Raw genomic sequence first — 25,327 nt, 5'->3', positions numbered from 1 at the left:
ATCTGTGCTATATATTGACTGCAAATACCACCTGAAAGGCTTATTGCCAATTAAAGATATACATATCAAGATAAAAATGAATTGATCTATATAGAAGGATGTACGGTTCCTCTGACACCGCCCGGGTAACAGTGCAAAATACCCGGCCAGCTCTTATGGAACCCTCGTTAAGATGCATAGTCTCCGCACCTCTGTATCGCAAGTTCACAGTAATAGAAAATAGAGACGATCAGACAGAAAGTCCGACGAATCCAGATACTGGCTTGCACTGTCTATTGGGAGCGTGGGAGAAGAAAAAGAAAGGAAGGGCAGAAGCGAAAAAAAAAGCAGAAATAAATATGGTCCGGTCAAGGGCGCTAGACCTTATCGGGGATGGCGGCACCATCTCCCGAGCTAACCGGAATAGGAAAGATAGTGACTTGCGGCGACACCAAAGGAAGTACGACGGGCTTCTTCTTCTCTTCTTCTTCGATTCCATCTGCGCTGCTCTTCCATCCGTCTGGGTCTTGTGCGCATCATTTGCCCGGCTCCTCTCCGTAAGTTATGCTTGTTTTGTCGGACCCTATCGTGCGGGACTGAAAACTAATGCGCAGGGTGCAGCTCCTTTCCTTCTCCCACCCCACGAGCAGCATGTCCGACTAGTGTGTTTCGTTGGCCTCTCCCCGTCCCAGTCCAATCTCGCCCAGGAGCCCGTCCCCGTTGCTACCGTACAATTGACACTACGCACCTGCTTTCCCGCCGACCGATTCTACATCCTCGTCCCTCCTCGCGCTGTCACCCTCCTCAATCTCCCGCGATGGCCTCCGCCCTCTTCTTCCTCGACCTGAAGGGCAAGGTACGTTGGTGCCCGTCCGCCCGACGTCAAGTAATTTCCACCGCAATTCCCCTGGCCGCTGACCAGCCAGAATAGACCCTTCTGGCCCGAAACTACCGCGGAGACATCCCCATGTCCGCTGTCGAAAAGTTCCCTATGCTCCTCAGTGACGCCGAAGAAGAAAGTTCCGCCGTGCCGCCCTGTTTCTCCCACGAGGGCATTAATGTACGTTGGCCCTCCGCGACCTGCATACTTGCTTGTTCTACCTTCCTCGTCCCCGCCTAGCCGCTCCCCGCAGCCCGAATCGCTTTTTCTACCCCCCCCTATGTGCCCTTTGGATACTACGCTTGAGATTGGTTTACTTTTGAATATAAGGAGGGGAATGTTCGCACGAAGGAATTTTCGTTGTGCGCGTGCTGATCCTCAATGGGGCCCTTTTTTTATAGTACCTCTACATCCGCCACAGTAACCTCTATATCCTCGCGTTGACCAAGAAAAACACCAATGCGACCGAGATCCTTCTCTTCCTTCACAAGCTCGTGGAGGTCTTCACGGAATATTTCAAGGTGTTGGAGGAGGAGAGTATTCGCGACAACTTCGTCATTATCTACGAATTGCTCGACGAGATGATGGATTTCGGGTACCCACAAACAACGGAGAGCAAGATATTGCAAGAGTAAGACGCCCACTGGAATCAGAAGGTTGGGCGACAGAAGGGCGGCGGAGGCTGACATCAGCGCTCAACTAGGTACATCACGCAAGAGTCGCATAAGCTCGAGGTTCAAGCCCGACCTCCCATCGCTGTCACCAATGCAGTCTCCTGGCGAAGTGAGGGTATCCGCTACCGCAAGAACGAGGTCTTCCTGGACGTTGTCGAATCGCTGAACCTGCTCGTATCGGCCTCGGGAAATGTTCTTCGATCAGAGATTCTGGGTGCCGTCAAGATGAAGTGTTACCTAAGTGGTATGCCCGAACTTCGTCTGGGGTTGAACGACAAAGTCATGTTTGAAACGACCGGCCGCGCTACGCGAGGCAAGGCGATCGAGATGGAGGACGTGAAGTTCCACCAGTGTGTTCGACTTTCTCGATTCGAGAATGACCGAACGATCAGCTTCATCCCGCCGGACGGTGAATTCGAGCTCATGAGCTATCGGTTGAACACACAGGTGAAGCCGTTGATCTGGGTAGAGTGTCTCGTCGAGTCTCACTCCGGTTCCCGCGTTGAATACATGTTGAAGGTAAACTGCCCCGGCCTCTTTTCCTCAAACAAGATTTATTGGAACGTCTCGCGCCTAACACATTTTCTCTACCAACAGGCGAAGGCACAGTTCAAACGTCGCAGCACGGCCAACAACGTCGAAATCATCGTTCCCGTCCCCGAAGACGCCGACTCGCCCCGTTTCCGAACCAACATCGGAACCGTCCATTATGCCCCTGAACAATCCGCTATCGTCTGGAAGATCAAGCAATTTGGCGGCGGCAAGGAGTTCCTCATGCGCGCCGAGCTCGGCCTTCCCTCCGTTAAGGGCGACGACGAACACGGCGGTGGTATGACCGGTGGATTCGGAGGTAGCATGGGAGGCACTGGATCTGGCAAAGCGAAGAGACCCATCAACGTCAAATTCGAGATCCCCTATTTCACAACGAGTGGTATCCAAGTACGGTATTTGAAGATCACAGAACCCAAGGTATGTCTTTCTCGAACTTTCCCTCTATTATGAACCACTTAACTGACCCACCGTTTTTCAATCTAGCTCCAATACCCCTCTCTCCCCTGGGTTCGTTATATCACTCAATCGGGCGACATTGCCGTTCGTATGCCAGATGTACAATGATGTAAAGCGTCGTCTTTTTCTTCTTCTTGTTTCTCTCTTTCTTATGTAGCTCAATTACCTAGATTTTTTTTTTCTCTGCTATGGAATTAATCAGCCGTCCAGTGCCTCATCTGCGTTCTATGAACAATTGTCCTGTACAGAATGTATTTCCTAAGGTATCTCCATATCTATCTGGAAGGTAGATTGACATTTTTGATTGATAACTTCGTATGTCAATATTCATTTGTCCTATCCTGAATCCCTTTCTTCCATTCTCACGCGTTCCTCTTCCCTTGCCTTCTTATTGCTGCTGTTGGAGCAGCAAAGGGTTTATTTCTGCCTCTCGCCCGACCAGTCCGATCTATATTTCTTCAATGTGTTCTCTTCCACTCCCAACACCTTTTTCTACCCAGTATCTGGCAGGTAGGTATGAGTCGTATGGTTGATTGAATGGGACCAAGAGCCGTCCCGCAGTGGCGATATCCTTTGTAAAGTTTCGGTGCCTTCTTTTCCTTTCATTGGCTGACTATGCTATCTTTGATACGCTTATCCTGGTAGATAGACATATAGATAGATAAGCAATACACGATATGTCATCAAGTAGATCCAGGTGGGTAGATGGGATGAATGTATGCATGTACGTGTGTATGTATGGAGGTAGGTAGGTAGGTAGGTAGTAGACAGAAAAACACACGTGGGTATCTCAAGATAAATAAAGGTATGAAAGGATAGGAAAGAATAAGAAAGGAGAAGGGAAGGACCAGGAAGAAAGGAAGGAAGGAAGGAAGGAAGGAAGGAAGGAAGAAAGAAAGAAGAAAGGACTGAAAACATGTTACATTATGTCTTGGACCGAGAGAAAAAAAAAAAAAAAAAAAAAAAAAAAAAAACTATGCACGGATTATGGCATACAGTGAACCGAATGAACAAAAACGCCGAATTTTTCGCTAGATGTCCTCGCAGATAACTGGCACTTTGAAAGTGTTGGTGGTAGATAGGAGGGATAGATGGTGGGTGATGTGGTAATGACATGGTATGAAAAAGTTCAATTGTTAGGGTGGGGATGATTTTGTTTTGTTCATTTGACTCCTTGAGTCTCGACCCTTCCAGGTTCATCCTGATTGATGTATGGTGGATAATTTATATCAACCGTGGGAGTTGAGGGTGGTTTCGCCGTCTGGCGAATCTGGCGCCGGGAGAGGGAATCCATCGCCCTGGCCGGTAGCTGCAGCTTTGGAAAAACCCTCGCGGGCTAGCATGGTATTCATGACGGCGCAGTTGTATGCAGCTTCGCCAGGCGGAACCACCATGAAGATGTACGTGTTGTCGGTGAAGCGGCCGAGGAAGACGTTGAACTGCGGCGTTTTCGTGTGCATGACGACGAACCCGGCCGACGCCGGAGTGGTATGGGTATTGCGGGCGGCGCAATGCTTGAAAGCCTTCATGATGTTGGAGAGTCGCTCGTGGCGGTCGTAGATGGGATTGAGGTCGCCGACTTCGGAGGCCACTGAGGTGACGGTGAGGAAGGTGGAGCGCTCGAAGAGAATGACCTCTTCGGCATTGATGCGTTTGGCGAAGGCGTGCAGGAAGCGCTCAATGACAGTGAGATTGGGGATGAGGCGGTGGACAATACCGGCCCAGGCTTTGTAGAGCGATTGGTCCCAGATACTGCTGCCGAAGGTGTCGATGGAGAAGTGCTCGGAGCGGCTGCGGATGAGGGCGGAGCGTTCCTCGTAGATGCGTTGACGGTGCTCGGCCTGGATGAGGTCGAGCTTGTGGACGAGACAGAAGACGTAGGCATTCGGACTGAACTCTTTCAGAGCGTTGATGATGGCATTGTAGGTGTCAAGATCCCGTTCGACCTCGCGCGATTCGATGTCGAAAACGTAGATGAGCACCGCAACGTCGGAGAAGATGTTACCTCGTTGAGAAGCGAGATAAGTCTCCATGAAGGCATCTTGTCTGTATACGGAAAATTGACAACGTCAGTTTCCCCGAACGAGAGGGTGTTCAGAATATACATAAGAAAAGCAAAGAAGAGCTTACCCTCCGCAATCCCACAGGTTCAGCGTGAGGTTTCCCATGAACTTAACATGACTGTGCTCCACATCAATTGTCGCCCCCAACCGGCGGACATCTTTGGCGACATAATTGCTGAAGATGATTGAGCGCATAGAAGATTTCCCCGAGCCGCTCTTGCCCATCAGGAGGACCTTTCTCTTCTTCTTGCGCACGTCCATGTTGGCCGGAGGTATGTAGGGGAACGGTAGTGGTGACTGGTCGTTGACCCCGCAGAAGCGGGTGCTGAGAAGCTAAAGTGGGAGACGGCAACTCAGTAATGTGGATTTCAGCATCTGCAGAGAGATCTTGAATCCATTGAGGTCAGCAACGTGCGAATTCAAAGGCACGACACCGGCACAACCAATGGCTGGGAGAAGAAGGAGTCAGAAAGCACCGAGGAGACCGGGATCGACCAGCCTTCTCGTGACCCTCGTCATCGCTGTCACGTGGGGAAAGCACGGGACCTGTCGATCCGAGCCCTGCAGATTATCTAAGCCGTCATGTGTCTATGATAACTTGGGAAGAGTAATTTAATAACACTACGGGGTAGATTCAAGAATGTTGTTAATCTTTTGTTGATACTTTTTAGTTGTTGATGTTCTTTTAGTCACCCCACTATCACACCCCTTAAACCCAAAAATAGAATGGAAAGTATACACGGACAGATTCATCATCTCATAACAATAGCTCTACATGAAAAGGGAGGAAATGAATATTGTATAGCTTCTCCATAGAACCAGTCGATAGAAAAGGAGAATGCAACAAAAGGGAGGAGGCGTAGAACATCCGGTCATTAAGAGGTCGTAAAGGACCACCACCAGCATTTTTTTTTGGAAAGAAAAACCGACGTAATACTGGTGGAGTCAGGTATCCAAAAATGAGAAAGTAGAAAAGAAAGGCAAACAGGGTATGCGATAATTAAAATACGGTGCCGTCGGAGCGGATCATGATTGGGGGTTCCTTCGTGTTGGGTCTGGAGACTTCGGCAATCTCGCGGCCACCCTAAAGCATTGACGTCAGTCTCTATATCTAATGAGAACAAGAGTGTTAGAGAGGACTCCTTACCTTCCATGAGCCAGCCTCGAGCATCTGCGCAAGCGTCAATTGGTCCTCCCCTCGGAGTCCCAACTGACCATTGACTTCTTCCAGAAGGTCATCCAAGAACCCAACGGTCACCGCTCGCCATTCCACTACCACGTCGTCGTCGGTCGAGAAGAGGGGAACCACTTCCATATTCGGTTGACCCTTGATCTGCGCATTTTGCTTGTATGCGGCGATTCCTCGCTGGAGGTCATCCTCTCGGAGAGTCAGTAGCCCCATATCGATCAGAAGGCCGCCATTTCGGTACTCGGGAAGACCGGTAAGCAGATCACTGCCTGCGAAATGGATCTTCATCAATCGAGACATGGGAACCATAATAGAGTAACACAGCCATTGGGTAAGCTTGTGGAATGGTACGATGTTCTCCCAGGGCTGCGCGGGAGGCGATGACGGTAGGCTCGAACAGGGCCAAGCATCCCCAATAGACAGACCGTCGATTTTGGTTCGCGAGGAGGGCCAGATCGGGGTCAGACCGTCCATGAGAACGGTCCACAGCGTAGTGATCGGAACGATCGGCACGGATGAAGCCAGTGTTGACGGATGAGAAAGAAGGTAATCTATAGGACGCATCCCATCAGTAACGTTTGCGGGGAAAGAACCGCGGAATTTGCCTACCAAGGAGGTTTCCTGGACGGGCGTCCACTCCGAAGAATTCCTGGTTGTTCAAGGCTTCCGACAGACGAGCGAGAAGTCCGGCGCGGCCTTCCAGACCGGCGAGGGGGTTGGCTTCAGAGTGCTGCATTCCCTTGGCCAGGACTTCCACCGTTACCTTCTTTAGCCCGGCCCCGTCGACCTGGCACGGCTCGGTTGGGTCGCTGCTGAAGAGCCCACTCTTGAACATTTCGAGGGTGGCCACCGCAAGGCCTTCGCTGCGCGAGAAGACTCTACTCGACTCCTTGGATTTGTATGACCATTTAGTGCCGGCACCGGCGTCCAGGAGGACCGAAACGACAAAGAGATCGATCAATCGGCGAGTTCTTTCTTGCGCGTCGATCGTACTAGGCCAGGACTGCAGCAACTGGTTGACACGCGGTCTGCCGCCCACGTCGAAATGCTGCCAGCGGCCATGGGGAGGAATCGATTCGTAGTCGGGAGCATAGTCGCGCTATACATGGAAGCAGGTCAGCCGACATCACATGACGGCCGGAGGGGTCCCAAGGCTTGTTAGGGTCACTCACCTTGATGATGGAGACGATGTAGGATGCCGTGGCCTGGAACTTGCTCATGTCGACCTCGAAGTGTTGAAGTTTATTCCTTTTGGCCTTTACCAGCACGTATTTAGCCCGGTCTCGTACGGCATGAACGCTGCGAAGGTAGGCCGCAGGGTCTAGGGCTGGGTCCGGGGGTTTGGCAATCGACAACTCGGGGATTGATGCGGGCAGGCCACTTCCTTTGTAGCCGGGCGATCGCAACGAGGCATTGGACGTGCGAGCACTGTTGACGGACGCAAATGAGTCTTGTTCATCCTTCTCACTCTGGATCGAGTTTTTGGAGTCCTTGCGCTTGAAGAGACCCATGGTGAGAAGGTGGATGGAGAAGGACGTGAGAGATGTCCTGGCGACGAGGAGAGAAGGGAGAATATCGGTTCGAATAGTCCAAATCAAACAGACAGATGGTTATACTGAGAAATGTAGAGAGAATTAGGATAGGGATAGAAAAGATGAGAGGGGAGAGAGGAGAGGAGAGGAGGGAAAAAAAAGAGGAAAAGAAAAGAGAGGAGAAAGAATGAGGAGAGAGAGGGAGAGGAGAGATGGTGGGGGGGGGGAAGCAGAGAACAATAAAAAAGATGATGATCTGCGGCAGTTGCGGGAAAGCAACCTGCTGCTCGTCGGCTTTAGTTTCTATTGTTTATTATTATTTTTTATTCCGATTTCTTTATTTATTTTGGTATTTCGATCTTAAATGAAATTTATTTTTATTTCTTGAAATTTTTCTTTCTAATAAAAAGAACGAGAGAGAGAGAGAGAAAAACACTAACAATACGGGGCGGGGCGGCCGAGAGATGGTTAAAGGTAGTTAGGGGGAGAATTAGGAGGAGTTAGGAAGGTGAGGAACCAAATCTCGGGGGCCTCATTGGAGCAAAAAGGAGCAGCGAGTGAGGTAGGCTCCGCGAAAGCTCACTATTTTCACTATTATTTGACTAGTCGAGGCTCGGAGTCGGGAGGTGGGGAGCTTTTGGAGTGATGGAGTCGCGCTTCATTTGATATCAGGAAATTAATTACCGCGGCCGCGGGTACTTGTAAGGTACTTCCAGACCCTCCCTTGTCGTGCCTTCCGCCGAGTACTCTGGAAGTATTCCGGAGTACTCGGGCGGTCGTCAGATATTAGCCCCGTTTCAAGGAACTGCTCAGATGCGCATGTTTACTACTGTACGTTGTAGATTCCCTCGGTGATGGCCGTCATATTTCATCTATTTCATTTATTTCATATAAGAAAACCTGAGAATCCCATGGAGTAACCCCAAGCGACCCTTGGAGGAGCCAAGCCGTCGTTGACCCGAGTTTCTCAACTCAACGGCGTCAACTCAATTCACCATTGCCAGCTCGAGATTCGCGATCGAGAGAACAGGAAGGTCGGGAGTCCACTTTGAAGAGTGGGAATTGAGAGCGAGAAAAAAAAATAACTGGAGAAGAAAAAAATCAAAAAGCACGGACGGACTGGCGCACAGGGCCATTTCCGGCCCTTAGCCCTTGTCCCTGCTCCACCACGCTGCCCCAATGGTGCGGATCTAGATTTCTTGTCTGCTCAGTGCTCAGAAGTCAGAAGTGTTCGGTCCGGCTCCCAAGGGAAAGGACAGACTCAGGTCCTGCTCCGACCCTTCTCGTCCCTAATTTCGGACCTGTTCCCCAAGGCAGGCATGAGTGAACCGTGAACCCTGTTCCCCCCCTATTCCATCGTTTATCGAAGGGTGTTGGGTTTGTGATTGGTCTACACCCTTTCACACACACTCTCTCTCTCTTGTCCTTTCTCATTTATCATCGTTATCGCCGTGATGGTTTGATCTCTGCTAGTCGCCCTGGGCGGTCCGTAGTGTCTCTCGGTTCCTTGGGTCAGCCCTTCATAGTAGATGGCCCTCTGCCCCACCGAACTCTACGGAGTACGCCTACGGAGATTGACAAGGTACGAGGTTGGGGACCTGGCCGTCGTCATTATTACTTTATAATTTGAAGACATCATTTCAACTTTCAAAGAGGGGAAGGCCAGATGCTAATCCGAGCTGCAGCACCTGCATTAGAATGATCAGTTGGGCATCTCCCTGACAGATACCCAATCACCGTTGCACCCCAGCGCTTAGGGTTAAGTTCCTTAGTTCGCAAGCTGCTACTCCGTAGGTAAGTTCCTATTGGGATGGCCCCAGGTCAGGAAGATCGTTCCACTTCTCTCGCCTCCTCGCCTGGTCACTAAGGAGTCCGACCATTGGTGTGAAGAAGCAAAACAAAAACACCAGGACATAATAGTGAAAAGTCAAAAACCCTTGCGTAAAGCAAAGGGACGAGCTAAAATAGTGCTCAACATTAGCCGACTTCGTGGAGAGAGCCGAACTCTAAGCGTTGATGCTGATGAATCCTCTTGTCGCTTTCCCCCCGAAGACCCACCCTTAACTGACTCTTGTTAGCACTTAGCAGGCTCGGTCCTTCTGTCAGGTCTCGGGACTCGAGACGGAGTAGGCTAGGGCACCACTGTCGACTGTCAAGTGTACGGAGTAGAGTGCATGGAGGATGCCGGACTTTTGTGTACTGTACACTGTACACTGTACACTACACAGTAGTGGTAGATTCCCCCTCATTAGATCGGGGGTGACTTAGTTACAAAATATATTAATAATAATACCATAAACTGTGCGCAGGACTAACGATCGGTCGATGTCGATGTACGATGTACGGCGTATGGTTCTGCATGCAGGCTATATGCAAATATGCAAACCATCGCAGCATCCATGTTCGGCCCCTTTGCTATGACCACTAAGGGGCTCTTCCAACCGGAGAAAACGGGCGACGAATTGGGGGAAGAAACCACAGCTCACCGGATGTCTTCCGTACACTACCTATACAGTATGCAGAGTACCTAGACACCCGTACTTCGTACTCAGTACTCAGTCAGTACATTGGTGACAACCGGTTGTGACAGTCCATGCTAAACGTCGGCCGGCGCGCGCACTAACGCGGGAGACACGGTGCTGGCCACACTGCTGGGTCGCTCCGGTTTCACGTTTAAACTCTCGTCTGCCACATTCCTCCGGATCCGGAGTTTTGTTGATTAATGGTCTAGTCATAGTAATAGCAGGGCGGTGATATAGGTGTCGTAGTCTATAATTCTCGCCTATTATTATTATTATTATTATTATTATTATTCGGAAATATTGTAATACTATTATAATAGTATAAATATAATACATATAATTGCAATGTTTCCCCGAAGTCGAAAGAGCCCGATTTCCCCGAGGCTCTGCCGTTTGAACTCTGGTCTGGGTGAATGTGACTCTAATATCGAATGTCTGATGCATGGATTACTCTTAGTCTCTTACGGAGTAGTCTTAAGGTGGTATCGGCAGTGGCTGCGTGGCCTGTTCTCAATCCAGGCGTTAGGCAGATCCGTTCCGACTTTTTTCTTTTTCTTTTTCTCTTTCTTGTTCTTTTTCTTTTTTAGCTACCCTCGACGGCTCGAATCCTCGCGAGGTCTGGACTTCCATCGTCATGTCATGTCATATGTATGCGCAAATGCAACCTCTCAACTCTGTCGTCCGTCCGATCACCCGATCATGATAGTAACGATAGTACTCTGTTAACGCCCCCTCGATTGATCGATATCACAGGTACTGACCTGGACTGCATCGTTCTTGTAATCCACGGTGATCTCCGCGGACGCCTCCCCCCCCCAATTTTTGGTCAAAACCTGGTCAACAACAGTTCGTTATCGCCGATTATTGGAGGTCACATCTGCCCCCCCGAAGCTCAGCTCGACCAGGGCCTGACTCAGCCCGGTCTGTAATTAGAGAACAGATCAGCGATAACGAGGCTATCACTATGCAAAACGCGCCGACTACTGTAGGAACCCTTTCACTACTACCGGGCGGACCGTGACGCGAGGGGCCTGTGCTTTCGTTCGTGATAAAACTGTGATGCGTTGAGGATAATCGTATTCGAACGTCTCTCATGATATCTCGCTTAGCCCTGCCCTCCACAAATAATATCGCTTCTCATCAAGCCGCAGCAAGCCACTAGATATCCCCCCCCCTCTGACCTTGCGATAGACTAGTCACCGGTAATCGACGACCGACTGGGCTCCGCGATGGTTGGATCCTCGTTCCTTTCAGTTCCGGGCCTTCAGAGGCGGTCGTATCATCTAACCTTCTGCCAAGTTGGCCAACTAGTCGAGGCAGGATGCATATCCCATTCCCACACGACCACCCCCGGTCTATCCAGATCTGACTGTGCGCAGGACAAGAATTTAACTCGAGGACAGTCCCCCCACCGGAGTCCACCGACCGGCCTAAACATAAGAAATGTACACCGTACACAGTAAGCTATCCTTGTTAGGGTTTCATGGCCAAGGAACAGCGCTTTCTCTTTTCGTACACAGTACACAGTGTAGTCCGTACTTACGGAGAGCTGTGAGCCTTCTTGTTTTTGTTTTTGTTTTTGATTTGTCGAATCGTTGAGTCAGGTAAGACAGGTACTTTGGGACAATGGACCAGCCGCCAGCGGCGGTGGATACAGTATTAATGACATGGCTGGGATTATCCACTTGTGGCGATTCGACCCATCAGCTCGAGCCGATGACATGAGTTACGGTAGGTTGTATCTTGACATCTGGTCAAAATGTCTTGACTGTTACTGTTAGTCTCGATTTCAGAGACCTTGAGGGATGCTCGATGCAGAAGCCCGTTGCCAACTAATTGTTTTGGTTCTGGCAAGGACGATGCAGGCTAGAAAAGAGGTCCACAGTGGCGTGGGTATTCTTAACGGCGTTCAATCTAGGCATGGGAAGGATGGGTTAGCTTGTGATAGTGTCGGTGGGAAATAATAATACACAGATAATAATGTTACTCCGTCCAACTTACTCCGTACAAGTTGTTTTTGGTGGTGTCTTTCCCTTTCTATTTTTACTCGCTGATTAATTCTCCGGCGGCTGATTCAGCAGCACGTGTCAACAAGTCACGTTCGGGCGGAAAGCCACCAGCCACAGATCTAAACTGCGCCACCGCTGCATCATCCGGCTCAGCCACCGTCCCCCATCTCCAGGGGAAGCCGGAGTCCATCCATCGCCCGCATCCCCGACAGGCGATTCTCTCTTCGTCCCACTTGCGTTACAGTTACACTGTTTGCCTTATTCTTTTATTCCTTCTTTCATTTCACGGGACAAGCTCATATCCGCCCTGGTGGCCCGTCGATGGTGAGATGAAAACCATGGAATCCTTGCGTAATTTCACTGCGACCTCTATCCTAATCCAATCCTCCCAGACACTTATATCCTTTTTCTTTTAAATCCAGACCCATTATGGATGACCTGAGTGGCCTGAGTTGGTCTGCCGGCTCATCCAATGCCCCCCAGAAACCCCCGCCCATGAGCTCTAGCTCGTTATTTCCCAATGTGAGGCCAGCTAACCCCTCCGGCCGCTCTACACCCCTCTCCGCCTCGTCTACCGCGTCCAATCCGCCGACCAAGTCTGCGACCCCGGATAAGGACAGCTTCGCAAATCTCGTCTCGTTCAATTCGTCAAATCCCAACAAGAATGTCCCTCTCATTGAGCAGCAAAGGCGACTACAAGAAGAGAGAGCTAGGAAGGAGGCGGAGAATCGATCTCGATTTGAGTCGCAGTACGGAGGGCAGAACTCTCAGTTTTGGGATAGTTTCGAGAAAGGAGGGAGTGGCAATTCAAGTGGATTCGGAGCTACGCCTACCCTGCAGAAGCCGCAGTCTCCCGACGAAGATGATATTCTCGCCGCCTTTGACGCCTCAGCCCCCGTGGACGCATCTACCCACTTCCCCATTCCAAGCCCGTCGCCTTCGCCGCAGGTCGGAACAAGCTCGCCACAACTTACTACCAATGGAGCGTCGTCGGCGCCTCCGGCCGCGAGTGGAATGGACTTTATGGATGACGACGACCCGTTCGGTCTCAACCAATTGAAACCCAAGCAGCAAACACCCCCGGCGCAGCCTGCCCCAACTAACGATGACGATGACGATTTTCTCGGCTTGCTGGGCAAGCCCGTGTCTGAACTTCCTCCGAAGCCACCGGCCAAATCGCCCACCCCTCCGTCTACACGCGAAAGTCCCCCTCCTCCCCCACCTTCCAAGGGATCCAGCGGGATTGATCGCGCCGTCGCTGAGCTTGTGGATATGGGTTTCCCAGTAGACAAATCGGTACAAGCATTGCGCATGACCCCGACGGGCACCGATATACAGGCTGCTGTCAGCTTACTGCTCACCCAAGCGCACGAGGAGTCTCAGCAGAGGTCGAGGAATCGACCCCCGCCTGACGATCTCCATCTAGATCATTCCGGCCGGAGCAGAGACCAGAGCGCGAGATCGGATCGCAATGTTCCGTCATGGATGCAACAAGAACGCGCCCATACGCCCCGAAGCCGCAGCAACAACCGGAGCCCCATGTCTGCAGACAAGGACCCGGCGCAGGTCGCATCGGCTTTCGGAAACAATCTACTGAAGACCGCCAATTCTTTGTGGAAATCAGGCAGCAAGAAGATGCAGCAGGTCGTCCAGGACTTCAACACGGAGCAGGATCCTAATCAGCCTAAGTGGCTAAGAGAGGCTTCCATGCACGAGGAGCCATTCCCCGATGACCGTCGCCAGGCTCCGGCTCAGCCTTCTCGCGCGCCGCCTGCGGAATTCACCAACGAAGCTTTGCTTCTGGAATCTGGAGGGGACCCGCGTGCATCGCGCAGATCGGATAGATCGCATGAAGCACGACCTCCGCCTCGATCGGACAGCGCAAGCTTCCGCAGCCAACCGTCCCCGCCTGTCGGTGAAAGACGCGCGCAACAGCCGGCGTTCCTACGAGAGCATATTAAGATCGAGACAAGGGACCCTCGAGCGCGCGTGTCCAAGACAGTCGTCGAACAGCAGTCCACACAGGCCTATGTTTCTCCTGCTCGGAGGAAACGACCTGCCGCACCGTCCCCTGCTCCAGAGCCCGCCGTGGATTTGTTTGACTCTCCCGCTCCGTCATCAAGTGTTGAACGACCCAAGCCGGCGTCATCACCGGCGCAGGCGCAACCTTCACGATCTTCGACCCCCGCCAAACCCCTGCCTTCACGGCCGAAGGCTCTTCCCCCCCGGGCTGTTCTTCCCTTGTCTCAAGAGGCGCTTTCATCCACCCACCGTCATAAGGACAAGGGTGCCGAATCATACAAGAGAGGTGATTACGGCTCCGCTCACGAGTCGTTCTCAACGGCCCTCAGCATGCTGCCGGGAAAACACCCCCTCACCATTATCATTCGCAGCAACCGTGCCATGACCGCTCTTAAAATCGGCGAGCCGAAGGTCGCCATTAGTGATGCCGACAATATTCTAGAGGTAATTGGACCTTCCAAGGGAGAAGCAGAGAGCATCGAACTTGGAAACGGCGAACCCAACAAACCCATGAAGGACTTCTTCGGCAAGGCTTTGATGCGCAAAGCGGAAGCCCTCGAACAACTGGAGCGCTGGGTCGATGCGGCCCAGTCGTGGCGACAGGCGGTCGAAAATGGCTACGGCGGTAGCACGAGTATCCAAGGACGCAATCGATGCGAGAAGGCCGCGGGAATCAACAAGCCGACACCAAAGCCCTCGGCACCGGCACGTCGACCCGCTGCTCCTGCTCCCAAGAGACCGTCTGAGTTGGCCGATCTGCAGGGCGGATCCGCGTCCTCTGGCATGGACTCGGCGGCTGTCAGTCGTCTTCGAGCGGCCAACCAAGCAGCCGATAAAGCCGACGAAGAGAAGTTCGCTCTCACCGAGTCGGTCGATGCCCGTTTGGCCGCATGGAAAAACGGAAAGCAGGATAACCTCCGAGCCCTATTGGGTAGTCTGGACACGGTTCTCTGGCCCGAATCTGGGTGGAAGAAGATCAACATGTCGGAATTGATTATGCCCAACAAGGTCAAGGTGCAGTATATGAAGGGGATTGCCAAGGTGCACCCAGACAAGGTACGTTCACAGGCCTGATGCATTAGCATCATAAGTGTTGAATCTAATTTAAATCTCCAGATATCCACCGCTGCCACGACCGAGCAGCGCATGATTTCCAGCGCCGTGTTTGGAGCCTTGAACGAGGCTTGGGATAAGTTCAAGAAGGAGAACAATCTATAATGGTTCTCCTTTTTTTGTCCAGTTCTTTCTTTATAGACCAGCCATTTCTATTTCCGATATATGACAAGGCCTGCTATAGCTTGGTCTTAGTATATCTTGTATGTAGATAGACTCTACATGGAATTATGAATCAATGCCTTAATGACTACCGCTATCTCGTATTTTTCTTTATATCCCAGCATACTATGATTATGGTCTTTTTGGAAGAGTCCTGTCCCTACGCCATACGTTCCTATTCTCATCTCTTCCATGAGTCTTAGAAATCAACATCCTCGGAAATGATATCACCCGCCCCACCGGTTCTTCCCCTCCATCTACTCCCTAGTATCAACATCAATCTTTCTAGGCAGGTCTGTCCACACTCTCAATAGATTCTTGAAATCATCATCATCATTATGCCTAAGGTTTTCATCACCGGAATCACCGGCTACATCGGCGGCGATGCATTCTACCTAATCGCCCAGAACCACCGCGATCTCGAGATCTCCGCTCTAGTTCGAACCGCGGAGAAGGCCAAGCCGATAGCAGAGAAATACCCCCAGGTCCGCATTGTCCTCGGCGAGCTCGACGACATAGCGATCCTCGAGCGAGAAGCCGCTTGGGCCGATATTGTGATTCGTACCGGATCCCCAAACCCAGACATCGCGAGAGAAAGGGATGAACCTAATGCTTACTACTTGGACCAGACACTGCCGATTCATCGGACCACGCCGTCGCCGCCAATACCATCGCCAAAGGCCTAGTGGAGGGCCACACGCCACAGCGCCCGGGGTATTGGCTGCATACCGGCGGCACGGGGATCCTGACGTACTTCGACTCCGAAGTTCGCAAGGTCTACGGCGAACATGACGAGAAGGTCTTCAATGATTGGGACGCGGTGGATGAGCTGGTGAATCTGCCCGCTGCCGCGTTCCATCGGAACGTCGACGAGATCGTGCTGAAGACGGGCACGCAGCATGCCGACGTCGTCAAGACGGCGATCGTCTGTCCTCCTACGATCTACGGACGTGGTCGCGGGCCTGGGTCGGGTCGTGGACGTCAGGTCTACGAACTGTCGTCATTCATCCTAAAGGAGAAGTTTACTCCTCAGATTGGGAAGGGGCTGGCGCGGTGGAACCATATCCATGTGTATGATTTGAGCCGGCTGTTTGAGGCGCTGCTCACGACGGCCCTTGCGGGAGAGGGTGGAGAGGAGGTTTGGGGTGCGATGGGATACTTCCTGTGTGAGAATGGCGAGCATGTTTGGGGACCCCTAGCGCGATTCATCGGTCAACAGGCGTTCGAGCTTGGGTATCTTCCTCAGGAGCCGGCGTGTAGGGACTGGTCTATGGATGAGGCGATGAAGTCATCGGCGGGCTTTGAAGCAGCCAGTTGGGGCTTGAACTCGAGGGGATCAGCTCTGCGGGCTCGTAAGACGGTGGGTTGGGAACCCCAGGAGCGCAGTTTGCAGGATGAGGTGCCGGAGATCATTCGTTCGGAGGCAGCTCGGTTGGCGAAGTAATTAGAAACAGTTGTTGTTACGGAGTATAGAAATTAAAGATGTGCCTGTTTCAGTTTGTTGGGGGATTTCCCTTCCGGGTTATCCGCACTGACCGACTTCCTCACCGCCTTCTTTTCTTCCCTTCATTATTTCCCTTCTCTCTTCTTCCCTCCCTCTCTCAGCCTCGCTTCCCTCCTTCGGCATTGAAACCGGCCACCTCCGACGTTGTCCGCCTATGCTTAAGCTTCAGGTGCCTTCGAGTCTCCTCGAGTCCGGACCGACCTTTGACGGCGGCTTCGCTGTCTTGGCGGGCTGGATCTGCCTGATCTGGTATACAACGGTGGTGGCTGTTTGCGTCTTGGGATACTACCAAATGTTGGTGACGTGACACCTCACCGCTGGGATTCTCTACTGACGACCCTCTTCCTTTCAGATGGCGATATTTTCTCCAGCGGCCGCGACCATCTGGTTCCGCCTCCGATACTGATGCCCCTCACGTCACTGCTATTCGCCCTGTGAAAGGCCTCGAACCGAATCTATACGAGTGCCTGTCCTCGACTTTCAGTCAAGATTACCCTCGCGACCGCCTAACCGTCTACTTCTGCGTCTCTTCGCGCGATGACCCGGCCTTCCCGACCCTGCAAAGGCTCATGGCGGACTTTTCGCACGCCAACGCGCGCGTCTACATTGAGGACGAGGACCCGTTGCTCCAACCCGACAATGACTCCCCGTATAGCTTAGGTCCCAACCCAAAGATTCGGAACATGAGTCGGGCCTACCGCGAAGCAAAGGGTGATATCGTCTGGATCATCGACTGCAATGTGTGGGTCGGTAAGGGTGTTTGCGGACGCATGGTCGACCGACTGTGCGGGCTGGGGGCTCACGCGGGCAAGAAGAAGTACAAATTCGTACATCACTTGCCCCTGGTGGTGGACGTGACTGAGAATGACCACGGGCAGGGAGAGCGAGCCTCGCTTTTGGACACTTCGACTGATGGGGAACAATCCGAGGCCGTGTCTGAGGATGTCCCCGCAGGTACACTTGCGATGGGCGGCGGCCGCCTGGAGGAAATGTTTTTGTCGTCCGCACATGCCAAGATGTACACTGCCATCAACACGGTCCTCATTGCGCCGTGCATCGTGGGCAAGTCGAACATGTTCCGGCGCTCTCACCTGGACTACCTGACGGCGCCGTCCCCGAAGGATCCCCATCGGCGGAATCCGGGCATCGACTACTTCTCTGACAACATCTGCGAAGATCACCTGATCGGCGACCTGCTGTGGAAAAAGCGCGTGCGTGAGGAGAAGGAACAGGGCGAGCGTTTCGGCAAGCACGGCATGGTCTTCGGGGACCTGGCCTTCCAGCCCGTCGCCCACATGAGCGTACAGGCATACGTGGCGCGGCGTGTGCGCTGGTTGCGTGTCCGCAAATTCACGGTGCTTCTGGCAACCTGGGTCGAGCCGGGCACGGAGTCGCTACTGTGTTCGCTATATGGGGCCTGGGGAGTGACGACGTCTCTAGCGCAGTGGCTTCTGGAGAAGGGATACTCCCGTGCGCAGCACTTGACGACATGGACGGCTTTCTTCGCCTGTTTCTGCCTCAGCCTAGTAGCCTGGATCCTAGTCGACTGGACACTCTACATTAAACTCCATTCGGCCCGGACGGTCGAGCTCGACGAGAATACGCCGGTCTTCGCGCGGCCTCCCCGCTCGGGCACCCGACGAAGCTTCCGACAATGGTTCGGGGCCTGGCTGGGCCGTGAGTTCCTGGCTCTGCCGATCTGGCTGACGGCGTTCTATGGCGGCGTCACGGTGACCTGGCGCGATCGACGATTCCGAGTCGGATTGGATATGAAGGTGCGCGAAATTGACGGCGACAAAACGATTGAATCCGAGGGAAGCTTTTCCGGGACGAAAGTACGACGGGATTAATGAAACTGGGGGAGCAAAGGGCCAGACATGATATATGACGAGCACGAACTAACTGAACTGAACTGACCATGAAACCAAACATGTATATGTTCATGTACCATAGCATATATCCTAAGCATTATATCAACATAACTTAAAACTAACGAGGGAAAAAATATTGAATCCAACTTTTATCTAAATCCTTATTAACCTGTCATTTAAAATCCGTCCCAATCATACTCATATCAACTGAACCGAACTCAACATAGCACTATTGTTTCTTCGCGCTCTCTCCCTCCGCAACACCGCTCTCCAATTCACCCCCCTTCTCCGAACTCAACAACCACTCCACCACCTGTCTCCCCTTCGACGGCGGCACCTGCTCCTCCCCCTCCTTCATCTCCACCTCCGCCTCTCCGGACTCCTCCTGATCCGCAGCACCCGCAGTCGCCTCATTCACCTCGACAGCCGACCAGTCAGCCCTCTCGGCCAAAAACACAGCGTCCAGACCGGCGTCGTTCGTGACCGCGATGTCCGCGCCGGCTTCCACCAATGCCTTGACGCACTCTAGGTGCGTGTTCAGCGCCGCCCAGTGCAGGGGCGTGTTTCCGGAGTGGTTCTTGTGGTTGAGGATGGATTGCGTTGTTTGATCCGAGGGTTGCGTTGTGAGGGTGGTGAGAAGGTAGTTTAGGATTTCTGTACAATCACACATATCATTAGCATCGAGCAATCGATCTCGTCCCCACAGATATCTCCCAGAGAACAGCAGATAAACCATGCCCCGAAGCGGAACCACAAAAAAAGAGGGAGAGAGAAACATACCCGAATTTCCATTCGCAGCCGGATAATGCAACAAACAGCACCCCGTCCCGCCCTCGGCCTCGGGCGCGGCGTCAACCGTCGCGGCGATGACTTGTGCAGGCGTGCATTGCAGGGAAGCGCTCAGTTCGGAGATGGTGGTTTTGAGGGAGTCGAGATCGCCGGCGCGGGCGTCGTAGATGAGATCGTCGATTGTGTCGACGGGGATGGTGGGGAGGGACATTTTTTTCTTCTTTCTTCCTTGCTTTGTTTGCGTTTCTGGGTATATAGCGTTCGGTTTAAGGGGAATGGGTTGAGTCTGTTGAGAGCGAGGGTTAGTGTCTTGATTTTTTTTTTGGATACCCGCTATATATTGTAGATGCTGCCCCTCTTCGCCGAAATTTGTTATATCGTGGGGATTGGTCTGGGATAGGTCACGGGGAAAAGGTTCTGGGAGTTTCAAACACAGGGGTCCACACAGTAACGGCCAAACAGACTGGACAGGGTCAACGGACGAAAAGAAAGACTTACCTGGCAATGCGATTGTGTCTGGAGGAGAAAGTCCGTCGGCGGAGAACTTTGAGGTTCGGTCAGGTGACTTGTGGATCCGGGGATGAAGAAGAAATACACGGAGTACACCGTAAAGGACGAAACTACTATAAGCCGATTCAGATTGATAAGGCTAGCAGTAAGAATAATCAGGTATGATACATGTACAAGTCCCGCTAGTCACGGTCTATATGCAACTGAATACAGTACAACGCCAAAAAACGCAAAAGGTATCATATCACGAATTATAAAAGACCCATTTCTCCCAGTCTCCCTTTCCATAAGGATAAAACACAAATCAATCCCTCAACCAAGCGCGTCGCTTCTCCTCCTTCTTCTCCCTTCGCTTTTCCTTGAACATTTTCAATTCCTTCTTGCTCAGTTTCTTCGCGCTCCGCTCCGCGCGCAGACTCCGCCCGTCGTGCGTGTTGGCCGCCGCATCCACATCAAAAAATGCATACATCTGCCGTCGCGACTTATTCTCATCATTATGCTGTTCCGGGTTCTGCGCGTCGGACTGCCACCGCCCCGTGAACCGATTGAACGTCCCGGTCGTGTCGTACGACTGCGTCGGGTCCACCGCACCAGCCGCCGCCGCCGGGTCCTCGGGCTCATACTGTTGCGCATACGGGGCCGTCGGATCGTAGTCCCCGTGGATCGCGGGATTGTACCCCCCAAGTACAGGGGCTTTCTTGGCAGCGGGCTCGGAGGCGGAAGGCTCGGCGTCGTCGTCTACGCCGGGTTGCGACTTCGAGGGCACGCGCGGATTCTCCCACTGCGAGACGCCCGTGAAGCGATTGTAGAAGTAGTAGGCTTGGGCGGAGGGGTCCCAGACGGGTTCCCAGCCGTCATCGTCCCCGGAGGCGGCCTCGTCGGGGAGCGGCGGCGCTTCTTCGTCCGGTAAGGGTGGTTGTTGGTCTTGTTCTTCATCATCTTGTTGTTGGTGTTGTTGTGCCTCGGCATCTTCCTTGGACTGCACCTGTCCTGATCCTTCTCCTTGTTCTGAGGTGGGTGTGGCTTCCTTCTCTGATCTCGACCTTGACGCTAACTCTGACTCTGATGCTTGGTCCGACTCTTCCTGGTCACTGATTTCTCCCTGTTCTTTGGGATCCTGGACCTGATTGGGGGATTCTTCCTGGGTTGGATGGGACGGAGAGCCCGGAGATGGGCTGCCCGGAGCTTGTTGGGGAGGGGACATTTTTGATTAGCACTTTTTTTTCTCGTTATTTTTCTTATTTTTCCTTTAGTTTTTGCCCTTATTGTTCCCTCTTTCTTTCTTTTTTTTCTGTCTTTTTCTTTAGAGCTTGCGTCCCTCTTTTTCTTCTGTAGCCAGGACCGAGTGCAGAGGCAGAGTGTTGATCAAGAGGAGAGAGAGAGTGAGAGTCGAGGAAGAGGAGAAAGAGATGATCGAGTCCGCGGCCACTAGGCCTTTTCGGGTATTGGTTGCTGCCCCCAGATTCAGGCACTATATATCTCCGTGTTTGCCTGTATGCCTGAGGCGTGCGGTGTTCAATCTGCTGAGATATATTAACCCCAATAGAGCACCATACCTATATCACCTGTTGGAACTCGAGGTAATAGAAGCAGTAAAAATGATCAAAATCTTCATGATATTGAAGATTCAATTGATTGAGAATAATTTATCCACATGGAAGAAGCCTCTTTAAATGCATATCGAACAGTCAAAGCGCTTGAATCCTCCGCTTCGAATGGGGGATCTCGTCGTCAGGAAGATGGCCGATTTTCATGCGAATATCGGGATCTTCCACCTCAATAAGCTGTTCAACTAGGGACTTAACAGTCTGAATATTGAACACTCTATGCGTACCATAAAATTCCATTCATAATTTATACCGGCAAATCTGGGAATCACCACCGCGGCTGCCTACTTCTGCCTAGTGAATGCAACCTGCATAAAGAACCTCCCCTCTCTGCCCATACAGTACCTTATCCCCCCTCCATCACTCACCAGCCCGTCCCCTTCATCCCCAGAAGATAGATAGGAAAAAAAAAAGACTCCAAAAAGAAAATGACCACCTACGCCACCTATCGGGTCGTCGAATTCGGCCTTCCGCGCGACCACCAACTCCTCTTCGTCGAGACACACGAATCCGGCCCTGGATCTGGCCACATCTACCACGTCATCGGCAACATCCAAGAAGGCATGACCTTCAACCACCGTCCAGGCGGGCCGCCGGGAGAGGAGCCCTCGTTCTCCACCAAGGACCTGCTCGGCCAGGTGGCGGTCGCTGACTATGCGCGGTTTCTGGCTGTCTGTGAGACGATCCCCGTGCCGAAGAAGCAGTTTGAGGGCGCGAAGAGGTTATATCCCTCGGAGCCGCTGAGACGGTGCGGGGAGTGGGCGGATGAGGCGACGAGGGCGTTGGTAGATGAGGGAGTGATTGTGCAAGGGGAGTGATGGTAATTTAGTGATATAATAGCGGAGTTGATGCTTTGGGAAGGGGGTCATGATGGGATGACTTGATTATTACGATTATGAGAATATATTGTGCGGTGTAGATACCTAATGAGAGGGATTATTGCTTTGTTTGTCTGTTTGTGATTTTCATCACTCACCGAGAGGCATTAAGTACTTGGTAGATATAGCATCAGAACAACCAGAAGCACCAGAACACCCAAAAACACACCCACTACCTACGAAACAGATAACAGAGCACAAAAGTGTCCATGGAACCAAACCCACTGTCTAATCTACAGCACTATATTCCATTACCCCGAACTACCAACTCCCTCTCTTCCCTCCATCCCTCATCTTTACGTCAATAACCACGATCTAAACAAATAACACCCCAAACAGCCAAAGTAACAACGCCACATCTCAGCCTCCCAAGTGCCTCATCCGGCGCCAACAATGAAGGCGGTTGCCACCGACGAAACCAAGCCGGTACAAGGCCCAGGTGGCGTTGATCATCTCTTGGAACCGGAGGTATGTTGACTCTGTCAAGGGATGGATGACTGTCCTCCGGGTTGTGTGTGTGGATGGGATGAAGACGGTCGTGGTGGTGAGATTTGATGGTACAATGGGTGTGTGGGCGAGACTGGGCAGGAGAGGAATAGTAGAAGTGCTGGCTAGTGAACGCAAACGTGGGTGGTGCGCACGCAGCGTCCTGGGGCGCAGGACAGTCTGCAGCGATAGTGTGGTTTGGTTAAGGTGGTTACTACGGTGTAGGCAGTGGGGGGACAGGTTGCAGAGATGGTGATATTGACCGTCGGGATGAGGTGCTCGATGGTGTATTAGGTTGATGAGCTTAAGTCTATTACATATAGTGCATGATGTGTGCCAATTTGTAGATGATTCTAGTTCTATGCTTATATTGACAACTGTTGCAGCAAATCAACCCTATGGTGGTGAAGCCAAGTGTATATCGACTTGAGTATACAAATATATGTTTCCAGACCGGTGAGTCTAGTTACTCGTTTGAGGTATATTCTGCCGAAGGACTGACCAAAAGCGTCCTTGCTACGTTATGCCTTTGGCAGTTAATGACATACACCTTTCATTCCTGAAGACCAACCAGTACTGATCGAACAGTGCGAGTGAATGTCTAGCCCATCGGGATGACTCTATTCAGACTGCGGCATACGACTACATCATCAAGCAACACCTCGATGAAACCCTACTCGGATGACACATTACGCAGTCTCAAGGAATTCTGACGCACCGCAAAAGATGCCCGGAAAAAACAAAGATCGCCTGAACAAACGGAGGACTTCCAATGACAGAACGCCTATCTCGAGCTTGATGAAGCTAGTGGCGTCTCCAAGCCACGGTCATCGGAGGGCCAAAGCGCTCTACGCAGCCTATGCGGAAACCGGCTGACTACTGATGCCAGCGCCTGACTGGGTCTGCTGAAGGCGATGCTCAAGATAGGCGAGGATAGGCGCCGGGCTCTGGTGCCTGCATTCGGAAATGAGACGATCACTAGTCGACCAGGCCCCTTGCCTAGCTAGGGGCTGTCCACATGGGTCTCAGACATTGGGGAGAGAGGGAGAGACAACAATCAAAGTGGCAAGGAGTACTAACGGCTGGTCAGGAACAGGAAACTTGTGAGACATTGGACGGGCCCCTTGCAGATCGCCGCATGCCCTGCAATGTCCTGCGACTTGGACGATACGCCGAGGGAAATGCTCCGTGACACCTGCATACCAGGAGAGATTGCACGATGGCCAGCACGAACGGTCCCCGGCCCATTTTACAGAAAGCTGGGAATCTTCAATAGGCATTCTGAATGTCCAGTTCCAAGTGGGACGGTTCGGAGTTGATCGACAACTGAAGAAGAGAAAGTCCTGGATAGTCCGGAAGGGAAGAGGCGCTAGAGGACATCCAGGACATACCTTAATGCAACCTAATCGCTCGCATTGGACAATTTGCTGCACCCCACATAGCGATCTTGCCGCAGGAAGGCAGGGAAGGAATGAGACAGTAGTGTTGATCATCCAGGGCCCCGACAGATGCGGCATGTGTGCGGACTTCCGTCAATCAGAGTCATCGTGAAGGGGGCAGATCCATACCAGAGACCCGACCTGTTCAAGGCAAGTGCCTTGCGTGTTGCATTCCGCAGACACAGTTAAGCGACAAACACAGGACGAGGCGAAGGAGGTAGACGAGCTTTCAGGCCTCCACCGTCGTGTATATAAGGAGCCTGAACTCTGGCCTTCAATCGATTCTTCTCATCATCACAAACAAACTTCATTCGTTCACAAGTTTTTCTTTCTCTCTTCCAGTCTTCTTCAGAACAATATTAAACACTCCGAGTTTTAATTCTCTCGTTCAAAACCAACCCCTCAATTCACAATGAAGTTCTCCATCACCGCTGCCGTCGTGGCCCTCGCTACCACCGTCGCTGCTCTTCCTCCCGCTGTCGCCAACGGTGCTGGCAACGGAATCGGCAACAAGGGCAACAGCCAGGTCCGCTTCCCTGTTCCTGACGATGTTACCGTCAAGCAGGCCTCCGAGAAGTGTGGTGACCAGGCCGAGCTCTCTTGCTGCAACAAGGCTACCTACGCTGGTGACACCACCAACGTTGACGAGGGCATCCTTGCCGGTGCTCTCAGCAACCTGATCGGTGCTGGCTCCGGCAGCGAGGGTCTCGGTCTCTTCGACCAGTGCTCCAAGCTCCCTCTGCAGGGTATGTATCTTCTCTTCATTACGATCTCATCATACTAACTCTCGCAGTCAACATTATTGCCATTGCTCTCAACGATCTGGTCAACCAGCAGTGCAAGCAGAACATTGCTTGCTGCCAGAACTCCCCCAGCGATGCCGTGAGTATCTCCTTTCCTCACCCAAACTATCCTCAATACTAACATCCTCTCCAGAGCGACGACCTCATCGGCCTTGGCCTTCCTTGCATTGCTCTCGGCTCCATCATCTAAGCTATTCTTGGCTTACTGGTTTCCCCTGCGGTGGACGAGAAACATCCAACGACCCGCGGACGAGGCGATCGAAACAGGGTCTAGTGTACCTATTGGA

At 52.2% G+C, this 25,327-nt stretch overlaps 9 protein-coding genes across 9 annotated transcripts; 6 read left to right on the top strand and 3 right to left on the bottom strand.

The window, feature by feature from the left end:
• Nucleotides 1-338: 338 nt before the first annotated feature.
• KD926_008831 (AP-1 complex subunit mu) lies at nucleotides 339-2,649 on the top strand (the record flags this gene model as incomplete). The annotated part of the gene is made up of 7 exons (XM_053093928.1): nucleotides 339-536; nucleotides 594-758; nucleotides 911-1,039; nucleotides 1,261-1,490; nucleotides 1,563-2,052; nucleotides 2,131-2,502; nucleotides 2,569-2,649. The coding sequence occupies 7 exons, from the start codon at nucleotides 339-341 to the stop codon at nucleotides 2,647-2,649; spliced, it is 1,665 nt and encodes a 554-aa protein (XP_052960385.1).
• Nucleotides 2,650-3,770: 1,121 nt separating this feature from the next.
• On the bottom strand, nucleotides 3,771-7,304 carry KD926_008830 (uncharacterized protein; the record flags this gene model as incomplete). Its single annotated transcript, XM_053093917.1, has 6 exons — nucleotides 3,771-4,587; nucleotides 4,672-4,937; nucleotides 5,614-5,688; nucleotides 5,752-6,344; nucleotides 6,403-6,892; nucleotides 6,966-7,304. 6 exons carry the CDS (start codon nucleotides 7,302-7,304, stop codon nucleotides 3,771-3,773), a joined length of 2,580 nt encoding a protein of 859 aa, XP_052960384.1.
• Nucleotides 7,305-12,285: 4,981 nt separating this feature from the next.
• KD926_008829 (UBA/TS-N domain protein) lies at nucleotides 12,286-15,096 on the top strand (the record flags this gene model as incomplete). Its single annotated transcript, XM_053093906.1, has 2 exons — nucleotides 12,286-14,934; nucleotides 14,995-15,096. 2 exons carry the CDS (start codon nucleotides 12,286-12,288, stop codon nucleotides 15,094-15,096), a joined length of 2,751 nt encoding a protein of 916 aa, XP_052960383.1.
• Nucleotides 15,097-15,491: 395 nt separating this feature from the next.
• On the top strand, nucleotides 15,492-16,597 carry KD926_008828 (nucleoside-diphosphate-sugar epimerase; the record flags this gene model as incomplete). The annotated part of the gene is made up of 2 exons (XM_053093895.1): nucleotides 15,492-15,714; nucleotides 15,783-16,597. The coding sequence occupies 2 exons, from the start codon at nucleotides 15,492-15,494 to the stop codon at nucleotides 16,595-16,597; spliced, it is 1,038 nt and encodes a 345-aa protein (XP_052960382.1).
• Nucleotides 16,598-16,811: 214 nt separating this feature from the next.
• KD926_008827 (putative ceramide glucosyltransferase) lies at nucleotides 16,812-18,507 on the top strand (the record flags this gene model as incomplete). Its single annotated transcript, XM_053093884.1, has 2 exons — nucleotides 16,812-16,951; nucleotides 17,010-18,507. The coding sequence occupies 2 exons, from the start codon at nucleotides 16,812-16,814 to the stop codon at nucleotides 18,505-18,507; spliced, it is 1,638 nt and encodes a 545-aa protein (XP_052960381.1).
• A 250-nt stretch (nucleotides 18,508-18,757) lies between these two features.
• On the bottom strand, nucleotides 18,758-19,528 carry KD926_008826 (uncharacterized protein; the record flags this gene model as incomplete). The annotated part of the gene is made up of 2 exons (XM_053093874.1): nucleotides 18,758-19,182; nucleotides 19,309-19,528. The coding sequence occupies 2 exons, from the start codon at nucleotides 19,526-19,528 to the stop codon at nucleotides 18,758-18,760; spliced, it is 645 nt and encodes a 214-aa protein (XP_052960380.1).
• Nucleotides 19,529-20,131: 603 nt separating this feature from the next.
• Nucleotides 20,132-21,031, bottom strand: KD926_008825 (WW domain-containing protein; the record flags this gene model as incomplete). The annotated part of the gene is made up of 1 exon (XM_053093863.1): nucleotides 20,132-21,031. One exon carries the CDS (start codon nucleotides 21,029-21,031, stop codon nucleotides 20,132-20,134), a length of 900 nt encoding a protein of 299 aa, XP_052960379.1.
• Nucleotides 21,032-21,862: 831 nt separating this feature from the next.
• KD926_008824 (uncharacterized protein) lies at nucleotides 21,863-22,252 on the top strand (the record flags this gene model as incomplete). Its single annotated transcript, XM_053093852.1, has 1 exon — nucleotides 21,863-22,252. The coding sequence occupies one exon, from the start codon at nucleotides 21,863-21,865 to the stop codon at nucleotides 22,250-22,252; it is 390 nt and encodes a 129-aa protein (XP_052960378.1).
• Nucleotides 22,253-24,649: 2,397 nt separating this feature from the next.
• KD926_008823 (hydrophobin family protein) lies at nucleotides 24,650-25,230 on the top strand (the record flags this gene model as incomplete). The annotated part of the gene is made up of 3 exons (XM_053093841.1): nucleotides 24,650-24,983; nucleotides 25,031-25,119; nucleotides 25,174-25,230. 3 exons carry the CDS (start codon nucleotides 24,650-24,652, stop codon nucleotides 25,228-25,230), a joined length of 480 nt encoding a protein of 159 aa, XP_052960377.1.
• Nucleotides 25,231-25,327: the final 97 nt, after the last annotated feature.

This window comes from Aspergillus affinis (genome assembly GCF_023601865.1).
Source record: "Aspergillus affinis strain CMG 70 chromosome Unknown NODE_5_length_567868_cov_86_340925, whole genome shotgun sequence".
Lineage (NCBI taxonomy): Eukaryota > Fungi > Ascomycota > Eurotiomycetes > Eurotiales > Aspergillaceae > Aspergillus > Aspergillus affinis.
Note: the sequence above shows the minus strand (reverse complement) of the source record. Positions and strands in the feature narration are given on the sequence as shown.